Source organism: Truncatella angustata (genome assembly GCF_020726525.1).
Source record: "Truncatella angustata strain MPI-SDFR-AT-0073 chromosome Unknown BKA67scaffold_7, whole genome shotgun sequence".
Classification (NCBI taxonomy): Eukaryota; Fungi; Ascomycota; class Sordariomycetes; order Amphisphaeriales; family Sporocadaceae; genus Truncatella; species Truncatella angustata.
This window is the reverse complement of record NW_025763387.1, coordinates 2887981-2913503: the sequence shown is the minus strand read 5'-3', so window position 1 is coordinate 2913503 and position 25523 is coordinate 2887981. Positions and strand designations below refer to the sequence as shown.

At 48.3% G+C, this 25523-nt stretch overlaps 8 protein-coding genes across 8 annotated transcripts; 5 read left to right on the top strand and 3 right to left on the bottom strand.

Moving 5' to 3' along the window:
* Positions 1 to 1183: 1183 nt before the first annotated feature.
* BKA67DRAFT_539163 (uncharacterized protein) lies at positions 1184 to 3839 on the top strand (the record flags this gene model as incomplete). The annotated part of the gene is made up of 5 exons (XM_046100588.1): positions 1184 to 1645; positions 1705 to 1874; positions 1949 to 3314; positions 3372 to 3620; positions 3675 to 3839. The coding sequence occupies 5 exons, from the start codon at positions 1184 to 1186 to the stop codon at positions 3837 to 3839; spliced, it is 2412 nt and encodes an 803-aa protein (XP_045955681.1).
* A 3706-nt stretch (positions 3840 to 7545) lies between these two features.
* Positions 7546 to 8786, bottom strand: BKA67DRAFT_576970 (uncharacterized protein). The gene is made up of 2 exons (XM_046103609.1): positions 8400 to 8786; positions 7546 to 8328 (listed from the first exon to the last, which is right to left on the bottom strand). Exons 1-2 carry the CDS (start codon positions 8575 to 8577, stop codon positions 7787 to 7789), a joined length of 720 nt encoding a protein of 239 aa, XP_045955680.1. The 5' UTR covers positions 8578 to 8786; the 3' UTR covers positions 7546 to 7786.
* A 3364-nt stretch (positions 8787 to 12150) lies between these two features.
* On the bottom strand, positions 12151 to 12603 carry BKA67DRAFT_539161 (uncharacterized protein; the record flags this gene model as incomplete). Its single annotated transcript, XM_046100587.1, has 1 exon — positions 12151 to 12603. The coding sequence occupies one exon, from the start codon at positions 12601 to 12603 to the stop codon at positions 12151 to 12153; it is 453 nt and encodes a 150-aa protein (XP_045955679.1).
* Positions 12604 to 12957: 354 nt separating this feature from the next.
* BKA67DRAFT_522869 (beta-glucanase) lies at positions 12958 to 13848 on the top strand (the record flags this gene model as incomplete). The annotated part of the gene is made up of 2 exons (XM_046098422.1): positions 12958 to 13707; positions 13759 to 13848. The coding sequence occupies 2 exons, from the start codon at positions 12958 to 12960 to the stop codon at positions 13846 to 13848; spliced, it is 840 nt and encodes a 279-aa protein (XP_045955678.1).
* A 3219-nt stretch (positions 13849 to 17067) lies between these two features.
* Positions 17068 to 17817, top strand: BKA67DRAFT_576963 (uncharacterized protein). The gene has a single exon (XM_046103608.1). It carries the CDS (start codon positions 17164 to 17166, stop codon positions 17320 to 17322), a length of 159 nt encoding a protein of 52 aa, XP_045955677.1. The 5' UTR covers positions 17068 to 17163; the 3' UTR covers positions 17323 to 17817.
* An 858-nt stretch (positions 17818 to 18675) lies between these two features.
* BKA67DRAFT_662084 (peptidase family M48) lies at positions 18676 to 20158 on the top strand (the record flags this gene model as incomplete). Its single annotated transcript, XM_046107937.1, has 3 exons — positions 18676 to 18690; positions 18760 to 19689; positions 19742 to 20158. The coding sequence occupies 3 exons, from the start codon at positions 18676 to 18678 to the stop codon at positions 20156 to 20158; spliced, it is 1362 nt and encodes a 453-aa protein (XP_045955676.1).
* Positions 20159 to 20310: 152 nt separating this feature from the next.
* Positions 20311 to 21934, top strand: BKA67DRAFT_382755 (uncharacterized protein). The gene is made up of 2 exons (XM_046096561.1): positions 20311 to 21132; positions 21228 to 21934. The coding sequence occupies exons 1-2, from the start codon at positions 20719 to 20721 to the stop codon at positions 21729 to 21731; spliced, it is 918 nt and encodes a 305-aa protein (XP_045955675.1). The 5' UTR covers positions 20311 to 20718; the 3' UTR covers positions 21732 to 21934.
* A 107-nt stretch (positions 21935 to 22041) lies between these two features.
* BKA67DRAFT_382808 (uncharacterized protein) lies at positions 22042 to 22984 on the bottom strand. Its single transcript, XM_046096562.1, has 2 exons — positions 22369 to 22984; positions 22042 to 22315 (listed from the first exon to the last, which is right to left on the bottom strand). The coding sequence occupies exon 1, from the start codon at positions 22849 to 22851 to the stop codon at positions 22405 to 22407; it is 447 nt and encodes a 148-aa protein (XP_045955674.1). The 5' UTR covers positions 22852 to 22984; the 3' UTR covers positions 22042 to 22315; positions 22369 to 22404.
* Between the last annotated feature and the right edge of the window lie 2539 nt (positions 22985 to 25523).

Sequence of the window (25523 nt, the reverse complement as noted above, 5' to 3'; positions counted from 1 at the left end):
GACTCTCGACCACAATCTCGTCGTCGCTTGTCGATGATAATCGAGATATACTGGCAATTCGATTTTCGACTCGTCGAATTTCGGCTTACCACTAATCCTCATTCACTTATTGAATGATAGGTCTTGTCCGTAGTTGCAGTCGCAGTCGCCGTCGCCGCACGCAACTAACTCGGAGATTAGCCACCCGCATCTCTGCTCTCTACGCGACTGAACTGAACTGAACTTATCACCCGCCCGGCCAGCATAGTGTACCAGGAGGTTACCATTCTTCTCCTTCACTTTCCCTCCCGCCCCCAGGACTCCGTGGACCCGACCGTCGGACTGAACTTCTTCTTTCGCTGCTCATTTGTTTGTGTCGCGACTTGGAAGTTTTATTTCCCGTCGTCATTGTCCTCCTGCCTCTCTTTCTACATTTCCAAGCCCCCCGATAATCCACACCCCAACCACGACCACTGCTATCACATCACCTCTGGTCTAGGTGCTCTCAATCACAACAACACGTTTGGCGTCGCTTGTGTATTTGATATTCCAGCTGCATCTGCTCGCCATTATTGGCACCTCGCAATCAATCCTGCAACGCGCGTGCATATCTCTTGTCATCCGTCAGAGGGGCAAATTTTCGCGCCTGAGGCTGCCCATCTCACTCTAATCGCCTCCCCAATTTTTGCTTGGGAGAGATTCGATCGGAGTCCAAGCTCGCCGCAGGTTGTCACCCTCCCGACACGAACGCGGATCTTGGAGCATTGTCCCAAGTCACCATCAACGCCTTCATAATCTCCTCCGCCCCGTCAATATTCGCCGGCATATCTTGGAACTCCATTACAAGCGACGAGCGATTTGATTCTTCTCGTCCAGCTACTCCAGGTGCCTTTTTGTTAGTGTCGGCAGCCGCTGTCGCTCACCGAGACAAACCAACCTAACCAACGACTTTCCACATTTCATCGGGGGATCTGCTACATCACGTCACGTCACGTTTCGCGGAATTGCCTTGCGACCACACCAACTCATCGGATTATTTTCGAACTGGCTTCCAGACTTTCCGACCAGAACCACATCACGTCAGCATCAGCTGCCATCAACGCGTCCGCGCGATTCCCGACCCTGGAAGTCGCATTCAGATCCTGCGGATTTGACTGACCTTTAGCCGCGCCTACGCAGACCTTGTCTGCCCCAAATCATAATCATGAACAACGTCGGCATGGCCAATATGAACGCCATGGCCGGCCCGGTTGGTGCCCCCATGGCCATGCCCATGAACAACGGCGCAATGCCAATTGGAGCACAGCAAATGGCTCAGCAGCAGACACAAGCGCATAGGACAATGTTGAACACCTACATCTACGACTACTTTGTCAAAGAGGGTTTGTATGACGTCGCCCGTGCCATGTTAAGCAGCGAACAACACATCAATGTCCTGCAAAAGGACAGCCCGCGACAATCCAATGGTGCTGGCGACGACCCTATGGATACCGATAGCAAGGATGATCTCGACAAACGTCCTGCTGATCTGCCCGCTGCCAACATTCCTATTTCGTCCGACTCTTGCTTTCTGTACGAGTGGTTTGGTATGTTCTGGGAGATGCTCAATGGACATCGGAAGCCCAATGGCAACAACCAGGTGAATTCGTACATACAGCACACACAGGTAAGCTGCACTGATCTCGGATACCACACATAGTCGCTATGAGGCTAACTTGAACATAGCAACAAAATCGGTTGAAGCAAAATCAGCAACAAGAAATGTTGCGACAGATGCGCTCTGATCAGATGCAGTTCAACCCAGCTATGATGAGAAATATGCAAAACGGAATCGGCCCCATGGCACCGAACAAGAACAACCTTGCCAGGACAGCAATGGCAAATAACCAAAACAAGTAAGCTTTCGAGAGCGGTCACCTCTTTCATTTCATCGGTGCCACAGTCAGTGCTAACGGAAACCTCCCAAAAGCCCGCAAGCTATGGCTATGATGCAACAACAGGCCAAGCAGAATCAGATGCAACGCGATCCCTCGGACATGGATGGGAACCGACGACCTGCATCTCCCGGATCAACGGACAACGCGCCTTCGCCGAGCAAGAGACCACGATTAGAAGGCCAGGGTCCTCCTTTCAACCCGCAACAGGCAGGAGGCATAATGGCCAATGGTCGGCCGCAACAGCAAGGGATGCCAGGACAACAACAGGTGGGCACTGCGAATAACCCTACACAATTGGCGCGAGCACAAGCCGCGACCCAGCTATTGCTCTCGCACAACATCGATCCGAAATCGCTGACTCCTGACAAGTTCCAGAATTTCGCGAACCAGCCCCAAAACGTCCAGAAGAGCTCCATCGCCACCTACTCCCAGAACTTGCAGCAACACCATGGCCAACAGATGCCCAACAAGGCAATGGGCCAGCCCGGCAATCCTCAGGGTCAAGGTTCTCCCATGATGCAGCAGGGTCCGAACCCAGCCGAGATCAGCACTCTGTATAACGCCAACGACTTCGGAGGCATGCGTCCCGGTCCTGCGAATGGTCAAGGTGGAGGCAGTAACCATGCCCTGCAAGACTATCAGATGCAGTTGATGTTGCTCGAGCAGCAGAACAAGAAGCGACTGATGATGGCCCGCCAAGAACAAGACAGCATGGGCAACATCCCCCGAGCCGATGGTCCCGCCGGTCCTGGTGGTCCTGGAGGTCCTCCGGGCCCCAACGGACAGGTCTTCCCCGAGTCGTCACCCCAGGGAGCTCGTCCTGGCGCATCTCCCAATCCGAGTGAACAGCAGATGAAGCGAGGCACCCCGCAAATGAACCCCGCTGGTATTCCTTCGCCGCTGCCGGCTGACGGAGCGCAATCACGTGGATCGCCGAACCCCATGGCATTCATGCCAGGCGCCAACATGGACCCCAACTTGGCAGGTGGCCCACAGTTCATGAACGGCATGAACGGCCAGATGGTGAACGCCCAGCAGATGAATGGAGGTATGCGACCTCCAAGTTCCCACCCGGGTCAGCCCTTCAACGGCCAGGTCAACCCTCAACAGATGATGGCCGCCAGGCAGGCTCAGGGTGGTCAAGCAGGTCCCAACCAGATGCAATGGCAAGGTGGACCCAATGGTGCCATGATGACCCAAGGTCCTCAAGGTCAGGTGCAAGGAACACCACAGCAGCGTAATGCTCAGATGCCGCCACCTTCCGCACCCGCACCCGGTGGTCCAGCAAATGGTCGGACTCAACCCTCGTCCCCAGCGACCAGCAACGCTGCTCCTCCTACACCCCAACAATCTAACAAGAGTGCCCCCAAGAAGAAGGCCACCAAGGATACCAAAAAGGTGAGTGTGGACCTAGCGCTTGTGAAATTTCAGAGCTGATAAGTGTACTAATCTCAGGCTGCCGGAAAGAAGTCCAACGCAAATACAGGTGCAACACCAGCAGAATCTTCACAAGAGCAAGAGGTGCCTGCGCCTGCGACACCAATCACTCCCGCCCAGCCCGGATTTGGAAAGAACGGACCGAATGCAGGAGCGCAGCCGGTGCCTGCCACACAAACGACTGCACCTCCTGCTCCAGCCCCTGTCGCTCCGCAGGCTCAACCGGATCCTTCCGCGGGTTTTGGCATGGACAATACTGGTGCAATGGTAAGTCGAGTAAGGCCAGCTTCTTGTCATCGGATTGCTAACCCAAACATGAAGGGCATGGAATTCAGCAATCTGGATTTTGCCAACCCGATCGACTCTAACAACGTCCTTCAGGATTTTGATTTCGATTCTTTCCTCCATGATGGCGACGGTGGTGGAGATGCTTTCGACTTCACCAACACATTCGACATGCAAGGCGGCGAGATCGCGACCGAGTAGAGCTGGTTAATATTCGATTGCCCATAAGTCGTGCATCTCCCCGAGATTTAGGTGGTATCCACCCCACTCGGGCATCTCCTGGCGTTTGATGGTTGCTCTCTGTCATCCTTGGTTTTTTTTTTTTTTTTTTAACAAACTTCGCATTATCTCATGGCTGGGTATTTGCGCCTTGAGCGGTTGTGACGTTTTACGCGCTCAAAAGACGAACGAAAAACACGAGTCATCACATCCCAAAAGTCATCATCCCTTTTTTCAATTGCAAAAGCCATATTTTCTCTCAGAATATCGGCGTTTTCCTTTTCTGTCGGTCGTACATTACGCGCATACGCCATCTCTGACTTTGTTTACCGCGTCCCCTTTACAGGTTGCGGGGACGACACTCGGCGGCCACATCCTGGCAACCTGATGGAGTTGGGCTGATCTGTTTATTTTTGAATGAGGCATCACATGCTGCGGTTTTGCCTCGCGTTCCCACATAGCCTCTCTCCGCGTTTACAAGGCTTCTTTACACATTTTCCTCTTTCCACAAATCTACACAGCGTGTCAGTACTTGACCTTTGGTCTGCGCGCTGCTAATACATATCACTCATCTCGCATGCTGAGCTCAGGGCGTGGGAAAGGGATCTCAATCTTGACAATAAATTCGTTCATTGTGGAGACGATGGTTGACCAGATCTTGTATGGTTGTTCATACACTAAACCGGGGCAAGGGGCGATGGAGAAGAAAGACTCGAATGTCAAAACATGTTCAGTCTCTCGTGTATATCATAGAGCAAAGACACCAAAAGGCCTCGTTGCTCGTCTTGGCTTGAAAGGGGATGGATGAAGCGGTAGAAGGGGGGAGTGAGGAGTGAGGATCTGAGATTATGGATAAGCTCTCGGTCATTTTTGTTGTGCAGATTACCCACTATTACTGCTCGTATCTTTTTGAGGAGTTTTCGAAAAACTCCTAGGCCCAATGGGTCGATGGAGTCAATGGCATGATACTTTCTGTGATGTTCAAACTATGAAGACCCTTTCGACTTGTTTATATTATGACCAGTTGTGTTTTGAAGTCTTTATCAAGGCGATGAGGCTATATGTCCATGTGGTTTCTTCAACTCGAGTGGTTCCCGATCTGGGAATGTTTGAATGTGTTATAGTCGCGATTTAGTCATTCATCGTTGCAAAAGCACCATCCTTCCTGGATATGAATCCACATCGATTTGAGTGTCCAAACCTGCAAGGCCTCATTGCCCGTTCGAAGGAATCATTCGATAATGGCGATTTCAGATGTCAGTTGCCCTTCTGATTATATTCTTGACAAGTACCATAGGAACTGAGGTAGATCACCTTCTACTTTTACAAGCCTGGGATATTTCTCCATCATGTTTCCAATGCGTTAATTACTGAGCTGACCACGTAGATCTTGTAGCTCATTCATTATTATTATGAGCGAACTTTGACTCTATAATAGAACCACTACATAGCAGTTCGGTCATGCCGGAAGGTCCTCGGGTTGTATTTTAGTGCCACCTAGCTGAACACAACTTCTTCGAGTAATTTTTCCAAGGCGTTCGTTGTGATACTTTCAATCATGCCCTCCGCTGTCGAAGCGCAATTTGTCTGGTGCTCGAGGCGATTAGGTGTCAGCCGCGCTCATCTCGAGTCAGAGTCAATTGTCTCAGATATCCGATCAATGCCAGATCTAACCTCTACATAAAAAATTTATTTTTTTGAATGTGAGGTACCGGAGCATCCTTGTTTGTGCCCATTGCTTGCCGTTACTCGATGGTGCTCTAACATGCGCAGAAAGAACGGCTTATGCCAGCGATTGTTCCCTGGCAACGACAGTCCACCACAACAGTTCAAATCATGCTTAAGCTACTAGATGTTAGGTATCCTATTCTCGCTGACGAGAGCGAGATTCAAAAGATTCATTGTAATAAGCTAAGATGCAAATACCCGTGAAACCAGATTTCAATATGATCGTCGTTAGACATTGTGAAACACTGACAAGTCCCTCTAGCCGACGAACACGACAGGAATATCGTCTCTAGTCTGAACTTCACAGGCCGCCAATGTTAATACATAGGAGCTAGTGTAGGTTATAAGACGAGAATGACCTGCCCTATTACTAGTGATGTCCAACGTTCCAGTTCGATAGCCACTTCCCTCGCAAGTCCGAAGTTGGGTTTTCCATAGTCTGCGGCAATAGGCTTCTAGTCTCTTGTTCAGTCATCAAGGTTGACCAAGGCGTAAATGCGATCTCTCGAATCTGCGCACTGCAAATTCGAGATATTGGCATTGGATTGCATTCGTGTTGGAGCACTCGTTACAGCCTCAATCATGATCCTGGAGAGGTATTTCTGTGTAAATCCCTATGCCAGGAAATTATTGCGGGCCATAAACACCTAAAGCCTCTGTGGTGTACCTAAGGATCAGGTGAACTGATCTATTTTCGTGAATATCATGAGGAGGCTTATGTTTCACATATATAATATAGCGGACTTTAAGTACGATTCCTCAACACTTCCAGAATATCGCTATTCGGACAATGTATGGCTTTTGATTATAACACCTACTGCATAGACAGTCAATCTTAATATACTTAAGAGACAATGTTCATGAATTTCTTGTACCTGAAGTTGGAGGTCTTGGAACTGTTTCTTTGTTACTGGTCCTTCCATCAAATTGTCCTTGTAGCAATTCCTTCCACTGTAGGACCACTATCGTAGAACATCCTACCATAAGTAGTTAATGGTGTAGTTCAGCTAAATGAAGCTTGACAATACGCCAGCTGACGTGAGCTGTGCAATGACAAGATGGAATGCAACCACGGATATTGAGATAAACTCTATGTGAGTTTCTTGTATGGAACCCTCAATTTCAAGAAACCGGCCAAATCGGATCATGTTCAATAAGCGAGAGCGAAGACGAAACGCGGAAGTATCGCGTGAAAGGCAGCACATACGTCATGGTTGGCTACTTACGTCGTTTGATAAAGTAATTGCTCCCAGGTGCGTACCAAGAAAATATCCGCCGGGAAATGCTGGCAGGCCGATTCGTGCATTACTAACGATGAGCGCGCCCTTTTTGTTGCGTTGAAATGAGAGTTGTGGACGTCTGACACCCTCTGGGTTTCTGTGAAGTCTGGCATAGACGAGAATCGCAGTTTCGCCTGTCTTATTCTGGACTAAAGACTGATTCACTTTGTGTTGAAGAGAGTTCTTGGTCAAAAGACGAACTCTGTAGAGTAGCTATCTAGGTATGACTATCATGTAAGAGGGGTATAGGTTGTTTATGTAAGGGGTGAACTCGCCGCCTCGAAACTGCGAATGTTTTAACATCTCAACCTCACTTGTATCATCACACTTTTAGATTTGAAAGATAGTGTCTGCGTCTTATGCCTCGAAAACATCGTCAACGGCTGCGATAGAGATGGTAAGGATTTATTTCTAGGTAAGATTTCGGTAAGCAACGAACATCAGCAAGTATATCCCGTATGGGTGTCTGTCACGTTGACAGTGTTCATATTATCTAGTATCGACCCTTAGAAGGGATTCTCTCAGATTGCTATACATACCAGCCATAGTTGTGTGCAAGTGACGATACAAGAGAGCAGCGCAGCGCGTGGGTACACTTTCTAGCTAATAAGGGCACCATAAGCAATAACAGTTATGCTTGATAAAAAGCTGATTTAGAGCTGAAATGAGATAAACGCTCTCTCTTAATTCATAGGATAATTCTTTACATGTTAATTTGATTTATAAATGACAATAAGACTTGATTATAATAATGAAGGTTATCTCTCTTTCCTTTGCCTTTTCCTTTTCTTTCATCACGACTTCGACCTAACGAAACTTGAGTAAAGATTGGCTGCATTCGAGGATTATAAGTCCATAATCCTCCCGATCGATTCCAGCAGATATATATAGCTATGTTAAGAGTTGTCCTCGAGAAGTCAGTTATTGATCCATAACAGAGTTAATGAGCTCTTCCATCGATCGCCACTTGATAGCCAGTTCCTGCTCCGCGCGCTTTTCATCTGCAAATAGCTTTTGGTTTGAGGGTGAGGTTAATTTGATATCAAAATTAGGGTAAAGAATCTTCACAAAATCCATCACATCATGCCAAGTGAAAATCGGTCCTGAGAGAATCATCTCTGTACCTGATTGCACATCGGTTTTCAAGACTAGGTCGATGGCGCTTGCCACGTCGCGCACGTTCACGCAGGCAGGTGGGAACAGAGGCTGCACCGAAGTCAGAGACGTCCAGAACATGGCGTTTATACCGCTTATTTCCTCTGCTGCCTCTTGTATAAGGCTTGGACCAAGCACAAATGTTGAGTGTATCGGGATCGTCGAAAAATCAGGTTTATATTGCTGAGTCCAATCTCTGTAGACTTGATGTGCTAATATCTTCGATGCCTGATACTTGAGACCATGACCGAGGAGATCTTTCGGAAACGGCTCATCGAGACTAACGGGAATAGCCTCCCCCGTATTGTCTAGTAGAACCATTCAGTAAACGATGATGCTAAGGCCATGAATTACCACAAATTCTGATGAAAGTACACACCTGTCACCGAGAGGTCTGGTGCAGCGAGGGAGCCAAGTGGCATCAGCGACAACACGGAGGCCATTGATATAACCTTCTTGATTGTCTTAAGGGACTCTGTTGCTTCAAGTACGGCGGTGGTTCCGCGTATAGCAGGCTCGACATAGTCAGCCCTCACGTCAAAGCCTTTGCCGGGCATAGGCGAGGCGAGATGACAGATGTGGTCAACATGATCGGGCTTTTATTTCTAATGTTTAACCATGCGAAAGGTCTCGCTGAGATGCTTACAAAGCCATTCCAGCACAACTGGTTCTAATACTCTGTAATCATCGTGTTGCTACAATGTGATAGCGCAATGAGTAGATAATTGTCGATCATACCATCATTGCGTATTCGAATGGTTTCGCGTCTCGGTACGGAAAATCTGTTCAGTAATCGGATCAGGCCCGCATGCCTCGGCATTGTGGAATATGTAATATGTAATAAGTAATCAAGAGCTTGACCTAGGAAACCACTGTAAATTCTTAGTTTTTGCTGCTATAATTGTTGAAAAAATACGGACTCGCCAACATTTTCGTACTCTTCGGCAAGATTGTCACTATCATAAAACGAAGTCGCCCATTATATCTGTCAGAAAGCACGACGAACGTAACGGAAGACTGGACAATTATGATAATCCCTCCAAACGATTGAACAAATATTGAAGATTGGGACAGCTCCAAATCATTAGCCATTGGGGGATTGCCAAGTTTGGAGAAATTCTGGAGTATTTGACGAATGAGATGGATACATGCATTCCTGCCGTGCACGAGACCTGGTCAAAACAAACTCAGGACATGAAGTGCTAGTGGTGCCAATACATCGGCTGGCGCGTTTGCCTACTTTCAAGAGAATAACCTCATTCATGCTGAGAATCCAACGCCTGAAGGTATCAGAGTGAGGGAGACTTGCGTATGACGAACTGGCGAGGCAATGGCTTCTCGAAAACAAGCTCTGCGCTCGGGAATTTACCCAGAGGCCGAATGAGATGCTGGAATTGGGCTTCCCGGACAGGAGCCACCTTGGCACCTTAGCAAGTTCTCTATCTCGAACCGATACTTACTCTTTTTGACAAAGTACTTGATTGCATCGATATCTAAAGGGAAGACAATTAACAAGATCGTCGATATTTTCAAAGTCGTCCTCGATTGGCTCAGAGACCTCTAGGCGTTGCTTAAGGGGATATATTGCATTGCCATCGGACTCGATGTGTCCTTTGACTTTAGGCAGGGTTCTGACGCAAGCGAGGAATAAGGAGATCACTAGAGAGAGTACCTGGAGCGTCGTAAAGACGGACACGTTGTTTCGCCTCAGGGCCGTCTTCATACTACAGGATCATCGATGGCTTCAGGCAATTGATGCTTGAGAATTGATCTGGCTCCTGTGGTTCGTTTCGTCATTATTGGCGTTGATCTATATTGATGTGAGGCGCATAAAGTTCTCTTCATTTTCTTCTGGTCGTCACGACAGGTTGTAGATACAATTGGACAGATGCCTTATTATCGAGTGAAAACGAAAGTACAATGCTACCTCGGGCTCGAATATTTTCCTGCATCATATTATTCAGGCTGTTCATCCAATTGATTGGGATTCTGCTGTACTTGGCTTTGGCACGCTGCGGTCGCCAGAACCACAAACACACGTAGCCGGCGTAGCAGTTAGCATCGGAGAAAAACCCATGTGATGCGCTGGCACATCGCCATGTCATCTTCAGCCCAGTTATTGGGCTACGCGATTGGCCAAGCGCATTGGAGGCGAACTTCTACAGTATATGAAACTTGTATCGATACACAAGATCTCACCGTATTCAAGTTTGAACCCCCCCCTCAAACAAAGGTCATCGGATCGTGCCGGGTGGGTGGTCCTCACCCCGAGAACAATTGAAAACAGGGTGTAACTTAGATTTTGATAAAACACGAATGCAAACGAGTACTGCAGGTTTACTACAATAATGCGTGGTTCTGAATTTGAGCCGTCACCACGAGCCAGCAATAGGATAAGGTTCCCACTGGTTGAGACGTCACGGCTGTTGAAGGCGGCAAGGTCATTCCGAGAACATAATGGTGGCGGAAACATCCCTACTTTTGAGCCAAGCTTGTAATGCAAGCTATTATACTACCGTACGAACAGTACTGATCGTCACATTTGGCACGGACACCATTCTAGCAGACTTCGGATTACCATAACGTGCCCAGAGCTTGAGGTCTGTTCAGGTAGCCCACAGACTCACACAACTAAGTCTGTGAGGTTGCTTGGAGAATTTTTGCATTCTCAGGTAAAACACACGAAACTCGAATGGCAATAGCTTTTTAGGAATTGTATCTCGTGGACAGCTCATGCTGCGCAAGAGTCGTACCTAGTTTCGTTTTGTTTCTCCGCATGTTTGGCACACACTCCGGAGGAACGTATGCAGGTCACGACATGTGTATGCAGATGTGGTGCACACACCAACCATTCGGCCTTGCCCACGGTTTTTGTTCAGTGGCCAATCAAGATGCCTAACGACCTTACGCTCCCATAACTTCGCTTATGCAGGTTAAGACAGAAATTTACCCTGGAATTCATCCTGTCCAAAAGACCGGGACTTGGCCAAGATGGTGTTGAAACTTGAAACACGGGGGGTTCTGGTAGCGTGGACGCGCCACCACGAGTAATTTTTGTGTCACTTCGCGCATGATGGCTTTTGGCTTCTAGATTTCTGTCTTTCGGGTTTGGTGTTAGGCTCACTCTCAAATTTTGACAATGAAATGTGAAGGCCATGATGCGTACGGTGTTACCTTGAATGACAGGCCGGTGTATGAACCCGTCCGCAACCTCTGGTCCTCCTTGGCTCGGTCTGAAAGTGAGTGAGATAGACGTTGTCGCTAGATATCTTCAGGAAACTTCCGCTGTTGACCGTAGTTTTGAGTTGCAGGAACCGTTGAAATAGTAAGAAAATCAAACTATCTTCCCACCGAAATCATTTATTGTGTGCTATTTTCTGTGTCCAAAAGATTTCTTTCGTGGAGAGAGCGACGCGACTCTGCCGCGCGCATGCTCAATGCCAATCAATGAATGGAGATCTGGAGCCGCGCCAATGCCCTTCATCTTTTAGCGGGCGGCTTGGGTCGCGCCGGCGGTTCAGGCTCTTTTGATCGTCTCCTTCCGCATGCTAAATCCGTACACACTTCGCTTAATAGAGTCTCCTCGGCATTCTCATGGCAAATGAAGGGCATGGGCAAGAGCTATGCGCTTGAATATGTCAAATTGCGATCCATGCTCAAGATATTGAAAGGGGGAGGCTGACTGCAATGATATTCGACACCCATGTGGTGATCAATCAATCTATGGAGTCAGGCACATGCATGCCATGGGCAAGTAGCTCGAGCTTCACCAAGTCGTCTCGGATGCATGGTCAAGCCACGATCCTCCTTCCCTTTCGTGTCCCTCATCCGATCTTTATTTCACCACTCCCTGGTATTCACATGCAGGTCCAAGTACGCAACAAAAAAAAAAAGTCCGATGTTTTTGTTCCAAAACGCCCCCTTCACACATGCTCAATGTTTAGTTTCTTGTTTGTGCCTTACTCGTTCAAACTATGTGTAGCAACCCGCAAACCCCACGAAAGAACACGGCTGTCCTGCAAGTTTCTGGAAAGCAGAGTCGCTTCGGGCATCCGCTGATATATCTAACCAAGGTATCCCTTGGCCCATGTCCATCTCCATGATAGGTACATCTTGAGCCGCTGTATTGCTCATCTATATGGTATGTAGTGTTCACCGGTAGATGGTGGCTCAGCTACTCTATCTCCCTCGTCGCCCAGTCTTGGCTCCGACTTGTCAGGAGAACCAGCTTGTTTAAGGCTGTTCGACTTCGTCGCTATCCCTCCAACCATTCCAATTTGGGTCTCGGCCCAGGTACAAGCGCCCCATGTTCCACAGCAATACCTCATGAATTTCAGGAGGTTCGTTGGCACCCACCTATCCACACTTCGACCCCCAGTCTTCAAGCGTAGACCTCGGCCATTCGTCAAGCTTTTTATGGTTTCGTCAATGATTGGAGTCTTTCCCGCTTCGGTCGTGGCTAGACCCCCATGCCACCCCTTGTTTTCCCACCCGGCAATGGGCTTCCCCTGCCCAAGCCTGCTATAGTGGATAATTATCAAAGCAGGTGGGCATACCGTCCCAATGCCGGGTCGATGCAACATATATTAGAAGATGGATGTCCCACTCACCAATGCGATCCCCTACGTCTGAGTTGTTGATTTTTGGTATCTCACTTTCACTTCATCCGCCTCTTTGCTCTTTGAGCCTCACATTCCTTATATTCTCCCAGCCATCCATTGGCTCTGGTCATTCTTTTTAGATACTTCAATCAATACCTGCTAGTCAGGCTTGCTATTTCTAGCAACAAACTTCACGTTCTTTTTTGTCGATTATCCACACATTTCGATCAAACACTCGGACGAAAATCACGCCTACTATAACGATATATAACAGTATATATATATATATATATCATAACTTCGGTCTTGACCATTTGTAAATCAACGTTCGACAAGATGCGTTTCTCCACCAGCAGTATTGTATCTTTCCTCCCGGCCTTGGCCGCTGCCATCCAACCGCCAACTCTTGATGGCTTCAGCATTTTATTTGCCGATGACTTTACTGGAACTGCCGGTTCATCTCCAAAGTCTGCAAACTGGAATGTCGCCACGGCCATCAACACAAACAACGAGGTCCAGAGCTACACCACGTCGAACAGCAACCTTCAGATCAGTGGCGGCGAGACGATTCAGTTTGTTCCTCGAAAGGGAGCCACTGGGATTTGGAGTTCAGGCCGCATTGAAACTGTAGGTGCATGGACTCCTACAGCAGGAAAGGTCATGGTCATTCAATCGAGCATTTTGTTGGGTGACAACGCCGCGGCAAACAAGCAAGGACTGTGGCCGGCTTTCTGGGCTCTGGGTGATGCCATGAGGCACGGTACCGATTGGCCTCTGGCCGGTGAGATCGATATCTTTGAGCAGGTCAACGGTGTGCCGACTGCATATGGTACCGTCCACTGTGACGCCAGTGCTTGCGACGAGCCCAATGGTCTCAAGGCTACCGTCGCGATGCCTACTGAAGGTTTCAACACATACGGCGTCAGAATCGATCTGACCAACTCGGACTGGACTCAGCAGACTATCCAGTGGCAACTCAACGGCGTGACCTACAATACCCTCACTGGAGCAACCATCGCGGACCAAGGTATCTGGGCAACATTGGCACACAGCCCCCTGTACATTCTGCTCAATGTTGCAGTTGGTGTAAGTCATTCCTCACTTGATGTCCTGGTTCGTGTTGCTAACTTTCGGTAGGGCGACTGGCCAGGTTCGCCTAACGATGCCACCCTTGACGGCTACGGCTCCATGATGGAAGTTGGCTACGTTGCTGTCTACTCGACCTAGTACCTTCATTAGGACTCATTGCACGAGTTATGATCTATAGAGCGGCGTTGAATTTATATACGGCACGGCGTTTCAGACTCAGCGTCTGGTGGACTTCGATTCTTCAAGATACCTCTTCACTTCTTCAAGCCTGCTCAACTAGTAGCTAGGCATTTTTGGACATATTCTGGTCTCGGATGAGAAGAAACTTACTCGCATGTGAGAGGCTGCTCCAGCTAAGTGGCTTTGTTACATACTTGGGTGTCAGTAGCGATATACACTATAAATTGAAATGTGTACAATGGAAAGTTTTTATGGCAACCTCAGAGGCACAACATCCTAGCGGCAGTACGAATGTCCGAGTTCCACTCGTTAAGAGGCCTAGTGTAGGAAAACTTGCTACGTAACAGATGTGTGTTTGCGCACTAATTAGAATAATACTCAATTAACAGGCAGAAGGTTGCAAAAGAGGTGGCTAACTGACATTCATTTCGCCAGGCTGGTTCTTTCAGCGGTGATGCGATGGGCAGGTACACAGTATAGAGGACGCCAGCTGAAGATGCATATGCATGACGCGGATGCCTCAAACTATGTACCGCAGGAGTAGTTTCGCTGGTCTTATTGTTGATCTACAAGCTCCGGTGAACAACTTCATTGAACTGCTATTTGACAAGAGCTATCTTTTCTCCTGGCCGCAAGGCTATCCTACGACAATGGAGGACACATCGTCTCGGTCCCTACCTTACATGATCAACCTGAACAGTCAGGTCCTAGACTAATAACAAGTTAATGAGTTTAGGTATGGCGCTTATGCAGAGTTCACATCATTCGACGGTCAGAGTTCATGCCAAGGCGCCACCAGTCAGCACACCACAGTTGACATCCAGCCTGCCAGTTTTCACCGACTGCATGACTCAGCAGTCGTCACCTAACATCGAATCTGCTTGTATTGTCTACTGCGGGGTCATAGTGGTACAAGTCGAGGGCTGAGTATACTCCCCCACCCACCATGAAAATCCCTCACCACAACTCCACCATATCTCAATCAAATCACATCGGATCTTTTCCAAATGACTCCTCACCGATTTTAAATCACGAATATTCAACAATCGGACCTGTGGCGCAGCGGTGAGTAGCATTCCTTTCCTCTAAATCAAACATCTCATCTAATATCCATACAGGTAGCGCGTCTGATTCCAGTCACATGGAACTTCCAGAAGGTCATCCGTTCAAATCGGGTCAGGTTCAATTCCACTAAGTTCCAACGAACTTCCTCTTTTTGGTATTTTTTCTCTATTTCCATAATGAGTTACTGGTCGGTGGAAGGGAAGTCTTTAGATGTACGAAGGTAGTCTCTACCAGTCCGCTTCCGGCCCAACATTGCCCCATGTATTCAGCCTACCATAAGGGTTTTTAACATGTCTGAGTCTTCTGTTCCACTAGTGCAGGCATCTGTCAATTAAAATCCAGGCTGTTGGTCTTGTAACGTTGATGTTACCATGGCGTCGAGTGAGCCAAAAGTGAACAAGTGTATGCTGATGCATGGAGCGTGCTTATCGATAAGAGAATTTTCCTGAAACAGTCTGAATCGGTGACGGTACAGAGTATAATGTGCACTTTTATATTGAAGAGTCAGGTAGCAATCTTTCGATCCTTCGTAGTCCTCATAGCAGAATTCTTACTGTGGAACAAAACAAACATGCACCATCTGGCACCTTCCCATGCAATACTCTGTAACGTTCGGATGTGGTAATCATACAAGACATTTACAATTGACATAGGAACGGCTCCCTAATCGAGTTCGCTTCACCTTGCATGTAATTCACAATTATATTCTCGAATGCCCCAGGGACCTGCATTGGGTTGAGTCGCAATGTCCGATACGGCACGAGTTCCTTCTGCAGCAATACTGTAGTAATGTCTGCCCATATCAACCTCAGCCATGGCCACAGGTGCAGTAGTATTCGTTGTGTAGCTCATCCACGGTTCTCTGTGCGCGAGCGCGCTCCTCCTCAGCGAGTACCAAGCGGTGATCTCGTCCGCGTAATGACAGCTATTATACAGACCTTAACCTAGGCATTACAGTGACACAGATGTCTTCTAGGCTCGATAGATGCTCATCTCTTGAAGGATATGGAACTGCCCTTCCAACACAAACCTGCATTAATGGACGTGAAAGTTACCACTTGTTCCTATTTGTACAGCCGAGAAACGAGATGGTGTGGTGGTTAATGAAATGCCGTTGCTGAGCAGTCATGAGCATTGCAACTGATGCACGTCTTGTCGCAACTTCTTCTTTATTCACACCGCCCAAGTGGGATCGGAGATCATAGATGACGGACTTTCATCAATGTGCACGATGCTTCCGGAGCACTGTAGTGTATACTACCACTCTAGCCAGGACAGGTGAATGCATGGGAAGTTACAACCAGATCATTGCGAAACATAGCTTAGGGTCCAAACACTACAAGGGGCGAATGGTATAGGCGACACAGAAGTAATTATGGCCTCTGGGTGCAAGTCTCTAAACATGGTGAACGAATTGCTTGACCTAGTACGAATGCGAAAACAGCGTCCAAGGACGAGAAATATGCCGGTGCTAACTCAACTCCATGTGTCTTCCACTCTTATAGTGCCCCGCCGTTGTCATGTAGCTAGTATTGGACGCCGATCGAGGAGTTGGTAGCCAGAGACAACTTAGCTTGCCTGAATCTAGTCGCTACGAGTAACGAACAACCTGGATACTGACGGACTCCCGGCTAAGAGTCCATCTTCTACCTCCACCGTTGCCATTTCGTATGGTCCGCCTGGCCGATACTTCTCGTCCCTAGCATTCGTCTGATATCTGAATATAGCAACCATACACATTTATCGAGCGGTCCAGATGCTCCCGAAATCATGGTGTACTCTGCCACTTAGGTGACCTTTCGAGTTTGTAGATTTTTTCCAAAGTAAAGCCGCCAAAAACCTTCATCCGCCATACCCACCCAATACCGACTCAAATGGATAATCTCGAACTGACTTCCCCAGGACATTACTGTCCAGTGATAGATAATAAGTAGACTTAGGTTATTAGCCTGTGTTGATTACTAGCATGGAACTGGTACATATCGCGCAGCTTGCGCCATAGTGATACGTCGATGAAGGTTTCCGACTGGCGTAAGGAATTCGCAACGACTACCTAGACTGGTTTCCGAATCTGTACTATAAGCAGAAATACCTTCTTCAATTCCGATCTTGGCCCCCATGGCCCACCCGTTGACCAAGAAATTCCACCGCAGAACACAAGCCTGAATATGGATCAGGTGTTTCGTACCATATCTGTCAACTTCATCGATGTCAATATATCGACTGCGAGACTGCGCACATAGAATCACCGTCCCGCTGATGGCTACGTCTCAGAACCTAAACTCTACTTGGGCAATCTGCACATTGTGTTTCGGCACTCCTATTCCCAGTCAGTTTTGGTCCCCCCAGCCAATCCAACATTCCTGATTCGGAGCAGCCCATATTCAATTTGTCCGCCGGATTGCGTGTCCCCTCACTTATCAACTACTATCCACTCAGCATGCCCAAGGAGGCCACGAAGAGGAAGCTATCTAAGCGTCGCCGACCTGAGTGCAATGGGTGTGGCGAGGATGAAGAAGGGACACCGAATTCGCTAAGCTAAATGATTAGGAGGAAAAGGCCACGAGCCTTGAGTGTGGCGACACAGCGGATGATCAAGCATCGGCCATCCGCAACCCTCGTGTCACACGCGCTGTTGCGAAGAGAATAGCTATGATTGATGAGGACACCAATGCCAGACGAGTCTCAAAACGCATGAAGACAGTAATTATAAGTGGTTTCGACATGAACGCAGATGAGGCGCATAAACCGCAGGTTGCTCACAATCCAAATGGTTCTGCGAAGAAGGGCAAGGGCAAGGCAAGTATCAGCACCAACATCACCTCCCGCGGTGCAAAGACCTCCAGGACTACCGCTAGTGCTTCTATAAGTCATGGTGTTGGCATAGTTTCTAGAGCGGCCGCGACTATCGCAGCTCCAGAGCCGATGCCAATGCAGCACGAGGACTGGGCTGCATCACAAGACCATGAGGGACCACAGGTCCATTGGTCCAATGGCGAGGTTGAAAACAACAGTGTGGTCGTGATCAGTGGTGATGATGGCAGTGATAAGGACAGTATCAATTCATACATCATCGTAAAACAATTCCCATGTACGACAAACCGGGACGCCAGGTCACCACTGTAGAGGAAGATCCAAGCGGTCAGCGACAGAGGAGTAGAGTGGGCTGAAATCATTGGGACCGGAAGTTGAAATGTTGAAATGATCATAAAAATGGCGGAGTCGAAGCTGATGGGCTTCTTGTAATCGGAGATACACTCGGGAGTCGCTATGGATTCGTATTGCTGGACACATCGGGAGCTTATATCATGCTGTTCATACTAGGGTTAGTATCTGGGTGACCTACATGGCCGAGAGCGTCAACTAGCAATTATCTGAGCTTGATATTTGCGATCTTGGCCTGTTGCAGTGGACACTGAACTGAAAGAAGGATGGCGTGTACAAACCAGGTAGAAACGAAATCTGCAAAGTGGCACCCGTATTGGGTTTCAGCTGTGCCGCCTCATGAATGTAAGCTTACCTCCATGTTGAGTTCCCTTGACAAACCAAACCCCACACAGCCACAAAGCGCCCCGCGATGACACGGTTTCTTAATGAGCTCCAGCTCGTGGCAGCTAAAAAGCATCCACTACGGCAATGTAAGTAATTTAACATTTACACCCATCACAAGCGCGTCTCTCACAGGTCTTTCATCACCATTGAGCAGCGCAATCCACCAAGATGGATTTCCTTCAGGTATGTGTCGACTGCTAGATACGTCCAGTACTGCAAACCGGGATGGAAACTGACGTGGCTCTCTCACAGCGCCTTGCTCGGTTCATCGACCGTCCACTCTTCCCGTGGAAACGGATCATCATAGGCTTCTCAGTGGGTCAGTACCTCTTTGAAGAATTCCTATCGTATCGCCAGTACCAAGTCCTCAAGAAGAACAAGCCCCCAAAGGTCCTCGAAGCCGAAATCTCCCAGGAAACGTATGACAAGAGCCAGGAATATGGTCGCGCAAAGGCAAAGTTTGGCTTCATCAAGGGTCTCTACGGTCAAATCCAGAACATCGCATTCATCCACTTTGACGTCCTTCCCAAGCTTTGGTCATGGACTGGCCAGCTCCTCCTCAACTTCGCTCCTGCTCGTTTCACCGGCGAGATCTCGCACTCCATCGTCTTCATTCTGAGCTTCATCATGATCCAACAAGCTTTGTCTCTGCCCACTTCCATCTACCACACTTTCGTCCTCGAAGAGAAGTTTGGTTTCAATAAGCAAACTCCTAAGCTGTTCATCACGGATATGATCAAGTCCAACGTCCTAACATTCGTTCTTGCGCCTCCGATCCTTGCCGGCTTCCTCAGCATCGTCCAGAAGACCGGAAACCAATTCTTCTACTACCTTTGGCTGTTTGTTGCTGGTCTCCAGGTCTTCATGATCACCATCTATCCGATCGCCATTCTACCTCTGTTCAACAAGCTCTCTCCCCTCGAGGAAGGCAAGCTCAAGAACGACGTCGAAGGTCTGGCCAAGAAGCTCAAGTTTCCTCTCCACGAACTTTTCGTGATCGACGGCAGCAAGCGCAGTGCTCACAGTAACGCCTACTTCTTTGGTCTCCCGTGGAAAAAGCATATCGTCATTTATGACACCTTGATTGAGAAGAGCAAGGCTGAGGAAGTCACTGCCGTCTTGGCGCACGAGTTGGGTCACTGGAGTCTCGGCCACACCACTAAGCTCTTTGGTATTTCTCAGGTGGGTTCAACCCATTCTCGATTCGTGCCCGCTTTTTACTGACCAGGTGCAGGCGCACGTCTTCTATATTTTCCTCCTGTTCTCCGTGTTTGTCAACAACGCTTCTCTGTACGCTGATTTCGGCTTCGTCAAGGAGCGTCCCATCATCATTGGTTTCCTCCTCTTCTCCGACGCTCTGGCGCCTATGGATCTCATCATCAAGCTTGTCATGAACATCATCAGCCGTCGCTTTGAGTTCCAAGCTGATGAGTTCGCCCGCAACCTTGGATATAAGGCCGAGCTTGCTGCTTCTCTCATTAAGCTGCAAGTTCAGAACCTCAGCACCATGGACGCCGATTGGATGTACGCAAGCTACCACTTCTCGCATCCAATTCTGTCCGAGAGACTGAAGGCACTTGACTGGGTACCTACCGGAAAGGTGGTTGAAGAGAAGTCAGAGGTCGTCAGGGCTGCAGACAGAGAACTATAGACTATATGGGAGATGGTGATGTATGATAGATCTGGACCCAGGATCTCGCTGGAGCAATCTACGAGCTCCATGTGAAGTATGCCAAGGCCGCTTGTTAATTGGGGTCACACGATACAAGTAGCGTTGGCACTGAGAATGCTTTCTTGGGCATGGCGCCTAATCATGCTAGAAGTCATTGTTGCAAGGATGCAGTAAAAACTGTACATAAATGTATGAGGTAGATGGGTCGCGTTCAGTTCACGCTTCTTGCTCCGTACCGAGCACTTTGCATATGTATGTAAGTGTGCGGAGGGTGACAAGGTGGTAGAATTGAAAAACGCTAGGTTAGTTGAGTACCCGACCGAGTACCCAATCATGATCTCCCAACACGAATCCTAGTGATATTTTCGGCAGCAGAACCTGTATCGCGATGAGCTGCGCCGCAAAGGAATCTGAGACGCGGAAATTACCCTGGGGGTGTCAGATCATGGTTCGACCATCCTGTTCCACGAAATCTTCTGTGAGTTTCTTCGGCGTTGGGACTTCTTTGTTCTAAGGTTATTTCAATCAATCCGAACAACATGGCTATACCTACACCATTAACCACGGTGTTCACTCCTCCCTCGGAATGCCTCTCCACAATATTCTGGTCTAGCGGCGGCCAGTACCAACTTGGCTATTCGACTGAATGCATCCCTTCCGGGCCCGCTCCGAGCTTGAGCTCTTATTTTTCACCCGGGCTATACTGTCCCGAGAGCTACACGGTCGCATGTACGGATCTCGTCATCCTCGGCGCCACGTCGACAGAAACGCAAGCTGTCTGCTGCCCGAGGCTGGACGGGATCGCGTCGGGTCGCTTCGCCGATGCGAGTTTCAGGTGTAATACGGATCGTGCTATGCCCTGGTACTCGTCGCTAGGATGCACCATGAATTTTGGCACCGCGGCGACGGAGGGGCCGATTACGGTTCTGTATACCAGGTCCTCGACGACCTATGTAAGTAGGATGTTACTGCATCTCTGGTTCTCAATACAATGCGCTCTGTTCTCATGTTGGCACCGTCATATCTTAGGGAAGCTAACATGTCCCAGACCACGACATACTCAGCCGCAACAACGGATGGCCTGAACGCGTACAGCGTCAAGATTGCCTGGCGAGCTTCAGACCTCACCCAGTCTTCCACTGGCTCGGCAACGGCTTCTGAGTCATCAATCGGTTCTGCATCCAATCTTCCAGACGCAACAGCGGACAGCGCCTCTGTCACCTCGTCATCCGCGACGAGTGGCTCCTCGACCACTCCGCCGTCAGGAGCGGCTGGCTCTGCCGCTGATGGAGGGTTGAGTACTTCCGCCAAGATAGCAATCGGCATTACTATCCCGGTCGCAATTATAGCACTCATTATCGTCGGGCTGCTAGTCATCAGGCGGAAGAAGAGGGCGGCCCATATGACTGATCCCGGGGTCGAAATAAGTTCAAATCCTGTTTACGAAAAAGACACTACTTTTACGAGCGATTTGGGCAGTGAACAGACCAGCGAGGTGGACAGTAGGATGGTCGGCGGGCTACAGGAGTTACCGGGTCATGTTTGGCGATGAGAGGAGTAATGTTGATAGAGCGTAGCCGTATGACCTTGATGAGAGCACGATTTGACGAGCGGCTATCGGGATTGTGGAAAGAGAAATACATTGGCGTTTACATGACTTTTTCAAGTGAATGGGCTCAGACAAGGACCAGGAGGTGTGTGTGTAATCATATATACCACGCTCCATTTTTGCTCTATAACAACTGGACTCATACACGACGATGCGGCATACTTTCCTCGCGGTTGCGATATGTGCAAATCGGCTGTTCCCTTTTGATGTCATCCAAAGCAATGATCTGGTGAATGTCATCCGGGGGTACATAAAACTTGCTATGTGTCGACGACATCTTCTCATATATGCATCACCGAATTAACAAGTGAGATGGCGACCGAGGACACGGGCAGCCTTCTTATCTGATATGTCACCAACGACACCCAATCAAGCTCGCAGACTTGATCGCTTGCGCCCTCGGAAGTGGCATTGCGCACATTGTCTTCACTGGCAGTGCAGCCACTGTCAGCATCACTCCACAACATTTTATCTTGATCACATCTTCAAGCATTACCCAACTACCGAGGTCAGGATCTGCGTATACTCTGTTGTCAGATTATCAGTGCAACTCTTCAATCATCATGTAAATATCACTCACACAAAGGATTTGAGAACAAAAGCAATCACTACTTAATCATTTCGAACCTGTGTTCGAAAATAAGCCACCACTTGACGTTATTGAATTGTTGACCTCGACGAGGAGACTACCGCCGGATGTTTTCGGGTCTGCCGTTGAGAACACGGTACCACTTGATGCCTTCGGAGTTGTGGTTCCGAAAATACCGCTGCTTGACGTTCTTGGGTCTGCTTTATCGAGTATATTACTACCTGGTGCCACAGAAGATTGGGTAGAAGACGATGGTGTCCATAATAAGACCCCGAGTGGTCGGTCGCCGACTGCCAAAGACTTTGAGGTACCAAATTCAGCCAAGATGGATTTGCCGTTTGTATTGCTATTGCTTAGACCATCAAATATGGCTTGATAACTTGGATTTATATTACCATTGAGCTTCTTTCGGGCGGCGTCCGTAAATAGATCTCGCTGGTTTTTCAGTAGGTCTTGCAATATTTCTTTTTCCATACGTGTTCGATGCCGATTGATGAGAATTGTTCGGAACTCCAAGTCTAATGGCTGCGGGTGACCATTTTGATAATGGTGAAGGAGCTATCGAACCTTGCTCTCTAGCAAGGAGGTCTTTGCCTCGAAAAACGGGTCGACAATCTTGATAAGAATAGCAGGACGGGTTTTATCGTCTGGACCTACGAGGTGACACAAGAGCTTTTCAACCAAAGTTTGAATTGTTTTGGAGGACTACCCGAGCATGTGCCTGTGCAATAGCTCCCATGGTTGGGATTGATAACGAAAGAGCTCGACAGCTATTCGATCATTTGACGTACCCGGAAGCTCAGTTCCTTGGTCGGCGGAGGACTGGGTCTCTAATTTCCTAGCTGCACTTTCGAAAGAAACCTCCTTCGGATCCTCGAACTGGTAATAACCCAGTAAACTATGCAGGTATGAGGGCAAATCCCGTTGTGAAGATTCTTTCTACTGGAATTTGTCGGCTTCGATACTAGCCCCCTTGAGAAGAATAACACGCGCGGAGCCCTTGGTCGCTAAAACGGTATGCGAAAATGCGGTTCAGGTTCGGGATCAACGCTTGTAGTTCCGAATCCGTCCATCCATGTGGCTCATGCCTCTGCTAGTAGGGAACAAGCCGCCAAAGAATCCGTGGGAGTAATTGCCATCCACTGCGTGAAGAGACAAAATCTAGAATTATGAGGCCATTTTGTCAATATATGCCCGTAGCTTTCTTGGAGTTGGACGCGGCTCTCCAAGACGCTTGAGATGGGCTGTCTCTCGGTGATAATACTCGTAGTTCTCTCAATGTAGCTTTGAAGGTGGCATTTGATATGACTGAGTAGAATGCCACTCAGTCTTTTTCTCAACACATCTACACCCTGATTTTTCGAAGGCACCGAAGACCAGGAACTTGTCTGGAAGAAATCTTTCTCTTTGTTGTTTCTTTCCCGGCCCGAGGTGTCTTCTTCACCTTCACCACGGTTTTGCAACACATGCCAACCTAATGACAGCCAGTGAGACTTGTCGAGATTCGTAGCTAACCGGATGAATTTTTTTCATCTTGGGACCAAGCTCTGAGCGTATCGAGTTTGGTAATGATGCCAATGGTATGCGTTCTGTCTTGGTCGTGAATTCTGACTTTTGGAAGGACTTTTTGTACGATCAATTGGTTCCGTGCTGATACAATTGCATGAATAACGCTATTTTTCTCGCCATATAGCATTCAACACGGCACTCCATAACCTTCCGGTCGGCAGCAGACTGACTGTTGTCCTTGGAGTGGCAAAATCCGGGAAGATCTACCAGTGTGAGATGGGGAATATCGGGACCGCATAATTCGCTCCCCAGAATATCCTCAGAAAATCCAGCACCATCTTGGAGCATTGTACCTTGGCATTCTCAACGATCTTGGGCAATTCATCCTTGTCAAATCGAGTCTCGCTGAATTGTTGCACATCCTTGCTTGTGGACGACAAAGATTGTATCTGGACATCCACTTTCGATCTGGAGTCGGTGCGCAGGACCAACTCGGTGGAAAATCTTGTGCAGAGTCCGTCTTTGACTGGAAATCAAACTCGCGATATTGCCTCGAGAACGGAGCTCTTCCCCGACGACTGGTCACCCACAACAATAATCTGTGGGAGGTCTATTAATCGACCTACTCCATGCTTGCGTACATCATCGATGGTGTCAAGGAGTGCTTTCTGGTCTCCATTCAATTGCTCTAAGACATGAGCATCAAGGGATATATTTAACATTAAATTTGATTAAGTAGATCTGGGCAATACTAATTTCGTAGACGTGAAAGAAGTTGTGCATCATAGTATTGGTGTTTGCAGGCCGAGTAGAAGTTCAAGTAGGCAGGAGACCCCGGACCACAACAAGGCTGAGACCGCGACAGGGGGTGTAGGCGGCCCCGGTGGCCTATTACGCCCGACGTTGCTCTTCTTCTTTTCGGGCCTTGTAGGTTAATATTTCGGCCCCATAAGAAGCCGCAAATATCTTCGACTGGATTCATTGTATATGCTCTTCAAGGGCGTGGCTTTACTGGGATTAAACAGTACGCTGACCAAACGGAATGAAGCTGTATCCCACTTTCCACCCGCCGTGCTCAGGCCCAAACGTACCGCCGGCTTGGGCACATCTTAAGGGATAATCTGACCCCTTATTTTTTTAGGATCAGCGCTCACAAATGCTAGCTCTATCAACTTTAGTCAAACATCTTCCATTTAAAAAGATTAGGCGGTAATATCTCAAGAATGGGGCACAAGTATCTGATAATTCACTGGGGCGAAAAACCCCCCCCCCCCCCCCCCCCCCCAAGTATACAATACGTGCGTCTACTTTTCGGCGGCATGTATATTCACACAGCCTTGATTGTGCAACAAGTAAACCTGAAAGAAAGAAAAAATACCACGATGAAGACACTTCCAAACCCACTGCTGATGATCTACTATCGTTGGTATTATCCGACTCATCCGAGTGATACAGCAAGATAACAGTACAGTAAGATTGAGTGATATCTTGTTCGAGTGATCTAAGTCGTTGTAAGCTTCTTTGCTGAGAGTAACTTAGTGTCCCATTGTGGATGGCATTCTGACAGAACGTGCATTGCAAAGACAAGGCTGAAATGAAGCCAACGGATGCTTGTTTTACTAAGATGTTGTAGTTAC